The 12,439-nt window shown below is 42.3% G+C and overlaps 1 protein-coding gene across 1 annotated transcript in view; it reads right to left on the minus strand.

Annotated features, from left to right (window-relative positions):
• Positions 1-12,007, minus strand: part of PRICKLE2 (prickle planar cell polarity protein 2) — a 94,669-nt gene extending 82,662 nt beyond the window's left edge. Inside the window, exon 1 of the mRNA XM_051980175.1 lies at positions 11,825-12,007. Coding sequence (XP_051836135.1) covers positions 11,825-11,956 — 132 coding nt within the window. The 5' untranslated portion in view covers positions 11,957-12,007. The remainder of the gene's footprint in view (positions 1-11,824) is intronic.
• Positions 12,008-12,439: the final 432 nt, after the last annotated feature.

Genomic DNA, 12,439 nt, shown 5'->3' on the forward strand with positions numbered 1-12,439 from the left:
CTACACAAGGCTAACAACTGTTTCAGGATCTGGTCCAGAAGATCCTGTATAGTGGATAGGAAAAAACTCAGAGTCAGGAAGTCCTGGTTTCAAATCCCGCCTCTGATATCAACAGTTCTGTAATCTGGGGAAACCACTCAATCTTTGACCCTGGTTTTTCTCATCTGTAAAATTGAGATGAAGATAATAGCATCTAAACTTACAGGGTTGTGGGAAAGATGAAATGACAAGAGAAAAGGACTGTATAAACTGAAACTATCATATAAATGTTAGTTACTGTTGTTATTTTTGCTGTAGGAGAAGCTAAAATAATAAGCTGCTTTCTTTCCCCTGCTCTTGATAGCCCCCTTGCCCACTATAACTCAAGGAAAGGGGAAGATGGACAGGGAGACAGATTGTGATTCAATACATGAACAAAGAACCTTCCAATTAGCGCCACAGGGACAGGCTGGCTGTCTCGGGGACACAAAGAGGCTTCATATGCCTTTATAATTATAACAGATCTCAGCTCCAGGAAGGAGATAAAGAAATACACAGTCTTCCTTTTGTCCAGGAGGTAGCGATGTAAGAGAGGTGACTTCGGGTGGGAAATGGTGCCCATGGGTACGGTGCCATGCCAAGAGGGCTAAACTCAGGAGAGGTGGATTCCCAGCTCTGTTACTGACTGCTTGACTTAATATCCTAAGCCTCAGTTTCCTCATCTGAAAAAATGAATGGGATGGATCCGTACATCAACCAACATACATTTATGAGTTCTCACTCTGCACAAATCACCAGGGATACATTTGTAAAAATACAGGGATACGTTTGTTAAAAGTGAGAGTCTCTGCCTTCAAGGAGCTTCCATTCCCCTTGGGGGGTGCAGAACTCACAGATCTAGAAACAGAAGAGACCTGAATTGTCAAGAGTCTAAGCCTTTTATTTTACAAATGAGGAAACTGAGACCCATGGAAGTAAAGTGGCTTGATAAACTTCCCAAATGGCTTTTGCATTAAATAAACATACAGTGATGGGCGGGACTGAGGGGGAAATTAGAGAAGATCTCTGGCAGGAGTGACACTTGAACTGAGCCTCGAACTGAGGGGGAAATTAGAGAAGATCTCTGGCAGGAGTGACACTTGAACTGAGCCTCGAACTGAGGGGGAAATTAGAGAAGATCTCTGGCAGGAGTGACACTTGAACTGAGCCTCGAAAGGGAGTCAGGGGTTTCCGGAGCTGAGGAGGGAGTGCATTCCAGGCCCGGGGACCCAGACTGGGCACATTCCATCCTCGGCTCTCTGATCTTCACTGTGAGCTGCTCGTCATCTTGCTCACTTTGCTGCTGCTGCTGTTGTTGTTGTTTTTATAAGGGAAGGCTCAGCGGAGGCCAGGAGGGGGGTCTATCCGGAAATGACTTGAGATAGAAAAACAAACGGCATTAAGAAAACTTTTTTAAAAATCAAAGAAGCGTCTTCGGGCTGAGGCTGGGAGCCTGGATGACCTCCTTGGCAGGGATGCTGAGAGGAGATTCCTGCACTGGGTGGGAGGCTGGAGAGGAGGCCCATTTCAGATCCTTTCCAAATCTAAAATCCTGTGACTGAGAGGGAGGAAAAAGAGAACAGGAAAGGCAGAGGGAGGAACAAAAAGGAACAGGAGAGGAAGAAGGAGATTGGGAAGGGAGTGGGCAGGGCAGGGTGTGGGGAAGGAACTTTCTAGGGTGTTGGGAAAGTTTTCATCTGCTCAGAGGGAGTTCACTAAAAGCAAAGATGTTCCACAAGGAAGAAGAAAACAAAACCTGGGAGACTTTTCTACCTTAAGCCCTACCCAGGAGGCTTGCCAACTGGGGCCCAGGAGGAGCGAGTGCTGAGGATTCTCAGGGAGCCGTGGTTCACACTCAGAGTACAAGAAAGGAGACTTTCTGCAGGAAGCCTGGCCCCCCAGTAGCTAGAATTTGCTCCTCTACGAACACTTTCCTTTTGCTCCAGAGGTGTGAACTATTCAGACAGACAGACAGATGGAGAGATGGATAAAGAGAGACAGATAGAGAAATGGATTGATAGATAGAAAGCTGGATAGATAAATGAATGATTAGAGATAGAGAAGGATCAACAGATGAAAAGATGGATAGATAGATGGATAAATGGATGGATAGGTAGGTAAATAGGTAGATGGATGGACAGGTAGGTAGGTAGGTAGATAGATGGATAGATAGGTAGATAGATGGATGGATATATGGGTAGATAAATAGATGAAAGATGGATATAGACAAGACAGACATAGATAGACAAGACAGATGGACAGACAGAGATAGGTAGGTAGAAGATGGATAAAAAGATGGATAGATGGATGGATGGTTAGACAGATGACTGTTGGATAGAGATGGATAGATAAATAGATGTATGGATCAACATGGATGGCTGGATGGATAGATGGACAGACAGATGAATGGACAGATAGGTAGATAGATAGATAGATATGTAGGTAGATAGATGGATGAATAGATATATAAGTAGATGGGTAGATGGATAAATGGATAGATAAATACAAGAAAGATGGATAGAGATACATAAGATAGAAATAAGAGGTAGGTAAGCAGATGGACGGATAGACAGAAAGATAAACAGATAGTTGGATAGATAGATAGATAAATGATGAACAAAGATAGGACAGATAGATAACGAATAGATATATAGATGCAAGGATGGATGATAAATCATGTATTGATGATGGATATAAAGAAAACAGATGACACAGAGATAATATATTAATCTAATAAGATGTAGATGTATAGGTAGCAAATATCCATTATCTTGATAATTGTATTTTAATCTAGTTGGTTTCCTTGGTAATCCTATTTTGCATTTTAAAACATTCTGAGAAAGGTCCATAGGGTCCTACAGAATGTCCACAGGATAAAATAGGTTAAAAATGCTGGTCTGATGCATGCTAATTTCACAAATGGTGCTCAGAGAAATGAAATCATTTGTTAGGGTTCACACAAGTAATCACATCTGGGATTGGACCCTTGTTCTTTCTTTCCTTAGAACAAGGGTTCTAAATCTGGGTCCCATGAACTTTGAAAAACTATTCTAATAGCTATATTTCAAAATAATTGGTTCCCTAGATAATCCTGTGTGTTTTATTTCATGTAAACACTCTTTTCAAAAATAGGGTCCATAGGCATCACCAGGCTTCCCAAGGGGCCCATGCTAAAAAGGTTAAGAACTTCTGATCTACTTTGTGTGTGTCTTATATAACCTTTTTGATGTTCATGTCTCTCTCCCTCATTAAATGCAAGTTTCTTAATTAACTATTAAGGACATATGAAGAAAACACTATCTACAACCAGAGAAAAATTTAATAAATAAAATATGCATAGAATAATCTTACATATATATATATGTATGCATATTTGTGTATATGGGTATATACATATATAGACATAATACACACACAGCTATTTGTGTCTAATGGTAGCCATTTCTGAGGGGGGAGGGGAAAAATAAATTTACATGATAATTTTCTTATTTATTTAAAAGGAACAGTATGTTGTGTGTAGTAGATTTGCAGTTTCATGTGCAATTTTCATTTTTATTATATTACATTATGAAAATGCTTCATTCCATAAATTAAAAAAATAAAAAAGAATGTAAGCTTCTTGAGGGCAAGAATTGTTTCTGTCTCCCCTTCTCCCCTTAGCAGAATACCTAATACATTGTAAATGCTTAATAAATGCTTGCTCATTGATTTACTGATACAAGGAAAGTGAGGAGATTGGTCCTGCCTAGATGATACTGAGATGGAGACCAATACCATTTTCACACAATTCAAAACCTGCTGCACCAAAAAGTCCTTTTCTGGGTTTCCTGGAGGTTTCCACAGAGAGTCATAGGAGTGATTCTGTCTCCTTTCTTCCCTCTCCCCCAATATGAGGTCTAAGACAGCCTTTATATGATCCTGGCTGGATTTGCTGTTTAATTCTGAAACAATGAGCGACGGAGCAAGCCTTGCCAATCCTCCTCTCTCCTTTGAGTCATCGGGAGGATGGCCACGCCAGGGGGCTTGGTTCAGTCCAGTCATCCTGAGGACAGTGATGGCACATGCTCCTGCTTATATGTCGACCACAGACTGATGCTGACACAGTAGCTGGGCTGTTACGGCAAAAAAAAAAAAAAAAAAAAAAAAAAAAACAAAAAAAAACCTAGCTAGGGTCCAGATTTTCTAGAAAAGTGTGAGTCAAGACTGAGTCAGAATGTTTGCTTTGGGAATAAACAGTCATTCTTTCAACGTTATGTCTATTGGAGCTGAAGTCACTGTCATCTGTCCTTCCACTAAAGAAAGCCAAAAGTGCAATTTTACCTTCTTTAGGCTAGGTATTTTAGGAAAAAAGTACAGAGCTGTGGGTTCCAGGTGTCTTTGCTTAGAATCTACAAAGTAACATGCGGTTCCAGGTGTCTTTGCTTAGAATCTACAAAGTAACATGTCACATTGCCCTCCGTCCTCAGTAAAGATGTTCTAGAGTACCATGGGAAAAATGGAAAAGATGTCATTAGTCACCAAATCTTAAGCTTTACAGCTGGGAGAAATTTCAGAGGCCAGGTGACTTGCCCAAAGTCTGGCTGTTAATAAATAGCACAGTTGGGATTTGACCAGCCTCTTGTCCTCAAACCCAGCTAGCTGTCCCTCTTTCCACACTCTCTGATGCTCCTTAATATGGAAATTTGATGATCTCTCTTGCTGTTGGTAAGGGAAATCAAGAGCTGTGGGCTTCTGGGGTCCACATTTTCTCTTGCTTGTGCTTTTAAAAGCAGCTGCCTGATTCTGGGTTAGTCACTTCATTTCAATTCATTTTTTAGTCATTTCAATCAGTCTCACTCTTTATGATTCCATTTGGGGGTTTTCTTGGCACTAGAATGGTTTAGCATTTCCTTCTCTGGCTCATTTGACAGATGAGGAAACTGAGGCAAATAGCATTAAGTGTCTTAAGAGCCCAGGCTCACCAAGCTAGCAAGTGTCCAAGGCTTCCTGACTCCAGACCCAACACTCTATGCAATGAACTCCCATCTGCCCCTAATTCAATTTAACCAACATTTATCAAGACCCTTGGAATGAGACAAATCTGCTACTTTATACAAGGAGACACTTGTGCTATCCTATAGGAAGAGAAAGGAAGACAGTTTTACTGCTCTCATGAAGCTTATATTCTCTTTTTCAGTAAACAGATATATAAATTCAAGAAAAGTGAAGAAGGAAAACAAATCAGGAGATGAGGAGGTTTCCTAAAGGAAGCTTAAGGATTATAATAAACAGAGAAAGGGCAGTAGCAGGGGACACCCTGGCCAAAGACTGACAGTGTACGGTGAGGGCAAGGGGACAGAGGCCGATCTGATTGGAACCTTTGAAAGGAAAGAAGGGAAACAAAGCTGAGGAGAAGAGTTGGATTCCCTTTGGGAAAGGCTTTCAACACTGGGGAGAAGAGTTTGAACTCTATTCTAGAGGCAATAGGGAGCCTCTGAATATTGTTGAGTAGAGAGCGAGCACATTCCTGCTTTTAGGTATCTCTGTGTAAGAGAGATTGGAGAGGGAAAAGATTGGGAGCAGAAGACCAATCAGGAGGGCACCAAAGTGGTTTGGATGGAAGCAGATGAAGCCCTGAGTTGGGAGATAGCTATGGATATAGGAGACAGAACTAGCAATAAGGTACAGGGGAACACTTGGAGTCTTGTGTTCAAATTCAGACCTGCTATTTATTGCCTGGGAGTCATGTATGCTTTTTGTATCTCTGTTTTCTTATTGGTAAAATGAGATGTTTCAGATGACTTCTAAGGTCCCTTAAAATTCTAAATCTATCTACCTCCGTATTTAGATATAGCTACAATCTATTTAGACATAGCTATATATACTTATGCATACTACACACACACACACACACACACGCCTCTCTATGGTGGATAGAAAACTGGCCTTGGAATGAGACAAATAGAAATCTTCTGAAATATACAGGTTAGATGATCCAGGCCATATATTTCAAAGTAGTCAGTCTATAAGGACAGAATACACTTTCTCAATGGGAGTCCCCTATCCCAACGGAATCCCAGATCTGGTCCAAATCAAACCACCATTTTGATACTCCCTACTTTCCAGGCTTCTTTTGAGCCTCATATAAAATAATGTATGTAAAAGATTTTTTGTTATATAAATGGAGGCTATTATCATTACATGCAAGAGCACCATTCAAAGAGAAGGAAAAGATACAAACATGAGCACACTGAGATCCTAGGATGTTCAGATCCGAACATCCTGCTCAGAGCCTCACAGACACATGGTGCATTTGAGGGAAATAAGCATCTTGGGGCGGGGTGGGGAATCTGCCCTGACTTTGGATACTCTAGTCAAACTGTGCCGAGAAGTAAGGGAGCCAGAAGACCAAAGAGAGAAGGAAATTTGAAAGTACACACAGAAGGCAGGCCACCCACATCCTGGTCTTTACTCCATGTTCTTCCTTTGGAACACAAGAGGAAAATGATTGCACCCAACCCTCCCCTCCCTGTGTGCAGACACAGACGTGGGGAAGTATCACCCCGTGCTTTGCTAAATAAATACGTTGGTAGCAATGTCAAGGCAACCGCCACAAGACGAGTTTCTGCTTCGGTCTAGCCCAGAAGCAGTAGCCTGACATGGCACCTCCTTTCCTCCAGGGTAATAAAGAGAAGAAAAGGAGCCGCCTCACCAATTTTTATAGGGCTCTTAGTCTTACAAAGCTCTTTCCTCACCATTATCCACTTACAAAAATGATTCTCACCACATACCTGTGAGATTGATTGGGTAAGAATTATGGCACCCGTCTGATGATCAGTGGAGAAACTGAGATCCGGGGAGGAAAATATCAATTTCCTAATTGGAAGCCAGGATGGACAAAGATTCTGAGGCTCCCGATTGAAGTCACTATTTTGCATTCCCTTCCAAACACAAAGTTTGAAGAGATGCAAATTAAATTAAAATGGCTTTCCTTCCCTTGCTTTTCAGACTAATCACCTGAAACCACATCCAATTTACAAAGATGAGATTGGTTTTCCACTGAGCCAAGAACAGCTCATTCTTTCCTTTTTCGTATCATCTGTAAAACAAGGCAAGCTCCAAAGATCATACAGTTATCAGATTTTTTACTGACAGGAACCTTAGACCTCATCTGGTTTAATCTCTCTATTTTACAAATGAAGAAACAGAGGCCCGTGGAACTAAAGTATATGTCTAAGTTGCTTAAGTATTGAGTAGTAAGACTCTGGCAAAGGATAACAGATTCAGGGCTAGAAAAGACCTTAAAGGGCTAAGTTCAATCCCCTCCCCATTTTATAGATAAGCAGACTGAGATCTGTATGATCTGTCCAAAGCTTAGTTACACAGCTAGTAAGTAGAAGAGTTAGGCTCACAGTCCCTTTTAAGCTGGTTAGAATGTCAGCTCCTCGAAGGCAGGTCTTTTTTACTTACACGATCAGCCCAGTTTCTGATACAGAGAAGGCACTTACAAGGCTGTTTGGCTGACCTACTGGGACTGATAGATCCTCAAGAAAAAAAGAAATACTGCTCATACACACCTGCTGGGACTGAGCTTCATGAAAAAAGAAATGCTCCTCATATACCTTTTAATTGGGAGCACAAAGAGGAATACACATTCTTCATTTCTCATGTGCCCCAAAGGGCCAACTTCAGCTTCCATGACATTAACATGACGGGCCTTCTTAGAAGAAGAAAAAATTCTGACAGTCACTGGGAGGTATGTCTTAACCCTTGAATAAAGCGAGGATATGAAAGGTTTCTTACAAAAATTAAAGCACCTTTATATTTTGCCTCTAGTGACTAGGAGTTTAATATATTCACCCACAATTCCTCTTGTTAAAAAGGAAGATGCTCCCAAACACAGACAAGTAAATGGGAGTTATCAGAGCAAGAGGCAACGTGAAGAAGCAAAGCTTTAGAGGACTCCATGTTTTAATCTGAATCTGACTACAGAGGTCTCTTTAAATTCATAAGCAGTCTCATCAACCCTGGATTTAAAAATAAATAAGCAGAGTTGTTGGTTCCCTTTCTCCAATAGCATCCAGCTTTTTTAGTAAATGATATTTCATTAGACAAGTACAGAGTCCATCAGCTGATGTCCAGAGAGTCTTTTCTCTATAGGACAATTCATGGTTCTCATTGCTTCTATTTTATAGATTCAAGTAAGGAAGAAGAAGAAAAGACAAAATTGCCTTCCAAGCTGAAAGGACAAACAGAAAGAACCCTCGGAGATGGGAACACTGTTTCTTTTGGCACCATTCACCCGGCTTATTTGATAGCATGAATCATCCACCTTCAAAACAAGCCCAGGAAACATCAGCCTTATTTCCTCCCTGCAATATACAAATAGATGGCTCCCACTCCCCACTCCAAATGGCATATATTCATTTTTTTTGTATCGGTAGACTCCACAGATGAGCCCAAGTTTCCCAGTTACTTGTAATTAAAGATTAGGGTGAGTTTAGCTGCATGACTCTGGGCAAGTCACTTAACCCCAATTACCTCAGCAAAAAAGAGAAAAAAAAGCTTGTTTTAGAGCTGAGAAGGAAGTTAGAGTTGGGGGGACAAGAGCTTTGTACCAGGATACACATATCCAATAATGTGCATTTTCCCTCTGTAGAGAACCAGAGTTGTCCATCATGTTCTTCAAGCAGAAACAAGATGAACTGAAGCTGGATAGGCAGTTTCAATCTCCCTCTTTCCCCTACCTCCTGGCCAAAAGTCCTAGGAGACCTCTTTATAGTGTGTGGGATGGAGTGCTAGACCCCCTTACCCAAATTCACTACTCAAGAGACATCCCCAGATACAAACAGAAAGCATTTATTCGGTCCTTGCGAGGAGAGGTCCAAGTACACCAATTGGGCAAAGTCCACCATGGCGTGGCCCATGGCAGAAAACACGCAATGGATTAAATAGCAAAAAAGACTTGGGTTCAACTCACCCTTCCTGTTGATTTTTTAATTCATTGATAGACTGAAAAGGAAGTAGTCTTTGACCAATGGTCAGCAACGTTGTCTACTTCCCGTAGGTCACACAACTTCCTGAAGCTTAGACCTAGGGTTTGACCTTTTCTGCACTACAGCTCTCTGAGAATAGGAATCATGTGGCTTCCTGAAACTTAGGCCTAAGGTCTTGCAAACTCTGAGAAATCTTTCCCTGGTCCCATTCAATTGTGCTCCTCTTCCTTTCCCAGCATTCTTGGGAATAGAGGCCAGAATCTCTAGGAAATGGGTTATCCCTTCTCTTGGCAAGACTGTCTGCAAATCTACCTCCACTGCCACTCTTTCTCTTCAAATGCTTTTGCCCCAGAGGAAATCTTTCCTCTGGACAAAGCATGGACTGAAAGCCAGGAATTTGATATTTATGTCAAACAAATTACTGTTCTCAAAGGAAAAAAAATCATCAGTGGCAAGAAGGCTGAAGATTGGTTAGTCCAGACCCATGTCGCATCCTGGAGTGAATAAGAAAGAAGGGGGTGGGGGACTTCGAGCAGCTGTAGGAAGAATAAAATGTGCAAGTGAACTCAGGATGGAAAATAACATGGTGTCCGTAGCTTGGGCATAGGAGCCACGCCACGATCACCAACCCATCTCTTCATTCAATTCAAAACGTGCACTTGCAATGTACAAAACAGTGGCTAATACAGATACGAATGGGAGACAACTGCTCTTCTCAGGAAGGTCCCATTCCACCTGGAGACAGATGAGGAAATGCAGATAATCTCAAGAGGGAGATCAACACTTGGGAGGATCAGAAAAGGCCAGAGGAAGAGGGCACACCTGAATCTGGGAGCAAGGCAGCTGTTTTGAGAGATGGAGAAAAGAAAGGAGTGGCTTCTAGGCATGGGGGAGGGCGTGGATATGAAAGAATATATGAAAAGAATGGGGGAAGAGCAGTCATACGGAAGGAGAATTATAGTGTAATTCCCTAAGGGGACAGGGCAAAAAAAAAGACAAGAATTTGAGTCTGACCATAAAGGAACATTTTCTACCAGAGGTCTGTCCAAAAGTGAAATGGATTAACCCTAGAGTTAATGGATTTCCAAGGAATGATCAATTATCGGGAATGGTAAAGACAGGAGGCTGTTGTTGAAGTCCACTTAGCCTTAATTAGGTGCCATCCTGTATGATTGAGAAGTGACTTATCTAAGACAATGGTGGGACAGAGACTTGAGGATAAATACTTTCCTGAGCCTTGCTCAAAGATTCTCAGAGAGCACAGAGGCAAAACTGTAAAATGGGCATAATAATAATATCTCATGGAGTTGTTATGGGGATCAATTCAGGTAATAATTTGTCAAGCATGTAGCACAGAATCATAATAATATCATCATAATCAAAGCTTGTTTCTTTTCTTTCTTCTTTAGCTTGCCCAATGACATACAAGAAAGAACTGGAATTTAAATAGCATTCCTCAGTCTTCAAACCCATCTTCTCCCACACTTCACTAGTCTTAAATAGTCACTGGGACTATCCAAGGAATCTCCCAGAAATCTCTCGAAGTTCCTAGCACCTGCCTCACTCTGTCCACCATATTCCTGCCCAGAAATCATCAATCAACCAGCGTTTATTAAGCAACTCTGCTGTGCCAGATTCTGGGGTCACAAACACAAAGAGAAAATAAGTTTCTGTCTCCAGGACCTTCCATTATATTGGGAGAGTCAACAGGTACACATATAAAAAACGTGCATGTACCCAGTCCACTCAAGATAGGTAAAAGGTAATGAAGGAGAGACACCAGCAGCTGGGGAGATCAAGAAAGGCTTCGCGTAGAAGGAAGAGCTGCAGCTGAAGTTGGAAGGGAACTGGAACTCCAAGAGGTCATGGAGAGGAAGATCCATATTTTAGGTCTAGGGGAAGACCCGGCAAAGACAAAGACAGAAAATACAGCGATGTGTATGAATAATAGCCAAAAGGCCAGTCTGACTAGACTGGAGCCTACATGTGTAATAAGGCTAAAAAGCTAACTTGGAGCCTGGTTGGAAGGGGCTTTAAAAACAAACACAGGGGTTTATGTTTGATCCCAGAAAAAGAAGAGGCCTCTGGGGAATGTTGAAAGCTCAAGATGGAAAAGGTGACTTTGAATTGATTTCCATGTGTGCCCTCAGAATTTCCATCAGCCCATCTGCAAAATGGGTACAATACTGCCTAGTACCCTCATTGGGGGTGTTGCATGAGGTTCCAAAAAGATAAAATAAGTAAAGTACTTTGAAATCTTTAAAGCTCCATAAAAATGTCAGTTATTAATATTATTATTATAGTTGGACGGTGATAGATGGGTTCCCTTTTGCCAAAATATGTAAAGTCAGGATTTGTGTGTCAGGGAAGAATGCAGAGAAAAAAGCGAGAAAATAAAAGCGGGTTCCTTTAATCAAACCAATGATATTTACAGCCCGTGGGGGGTGCCAAAATATTCTAGGAAATGCCGACGTCTTTGTGACTCAAGTATAGCCAAGCTCAATATCTCAACATGGGGGCATATCTCTGGAAAGAACAAGGTTAGACTTTCTCCTTCCCCTCTGGAAATGAGCCTCACCTCAAAGTTCTCAGACAATGAAAAACGTAGCTCCCCCAACTTTTGGTCTGGGCCCGACTTTCCCAAACATCTTCTAAGACTGGGTTCCAACAGTTGCCCAAGTTTGCCTTGGCTTGGCAACAAGCTGACCTCAGTCTACTCCCACCACTTCCCACTCAGCCTGCCTCCTGGTACCCAGAGCCAGACTTTGGGGCAGGACGGCCCAGCTTTGATTCTTCCTGGCAGAATGAGGACTAAAGAAGGGTAGTGTTACCTGTTCGGGTTTCAGCCCCGGTGGGACCCAAGCGTACTCCTCCAAGGCGCAGCCCGAGTCGTCGTCCGAGGTCGAGTTCCTCTGGAAGTCAAACATGAGCTTGCTGACCGTCTTCTCCATTTCCAAAGGCATCACCGTCACGATGTGCTCCTCCTGGGGACACTTGCAGTGCAGGCAGATCTTCCTGTAAGCAGAAAGGAGGCTTGGTGAGGGAGAATGCAGAGAGGAAAGAAAGTATTTTCCAGAGAGCTGCCAATCACTGCAGCCCCCATCGGGAAATCAAAACATTCTTGGCAACGAGCCTCCGGCAGGGCCCCAGAGCATCCGAAGCAGCGGATGTGTAGGTACACTTTCCATGATGGGAATGGAAACACACAGGCAGCCCCGGAGGATCATGGGCAGGGAGGGAAGAGGCATTAATGTAGTACCCCCTGTGGGCCAGGTACTCTGCTAAGAACTTTGGAAATATTATCCCCTATGATCCTCACAATACCCCTGGGAGGTAAGTGCTGTTAGGATCCTCATTTTACAAATGAGGAAACTAAGGCAAACATGACCAAAGTCCCGCAACCAGTAAGTTTCTGAAACTGGACTTGAACTCAGGACTTCCTGACT

The sequence above is a fragment of the Antechinus flavipes genome, chromosome 1 (assembly GCF_016432865.1).
Source record: "Antechinus flavipes isolate AdamAnt ecotype Samford, QLD, Australia chromosome 1, AdamAnt_v2, whole genome shotgun sequence".
Taxonomy (NCBI): Eukaryota; Metazoa; Chordata; class Mammalia; order Dasyuromorphia; family Dasyuridae; genus Antechinus; species Antechinus flavipes.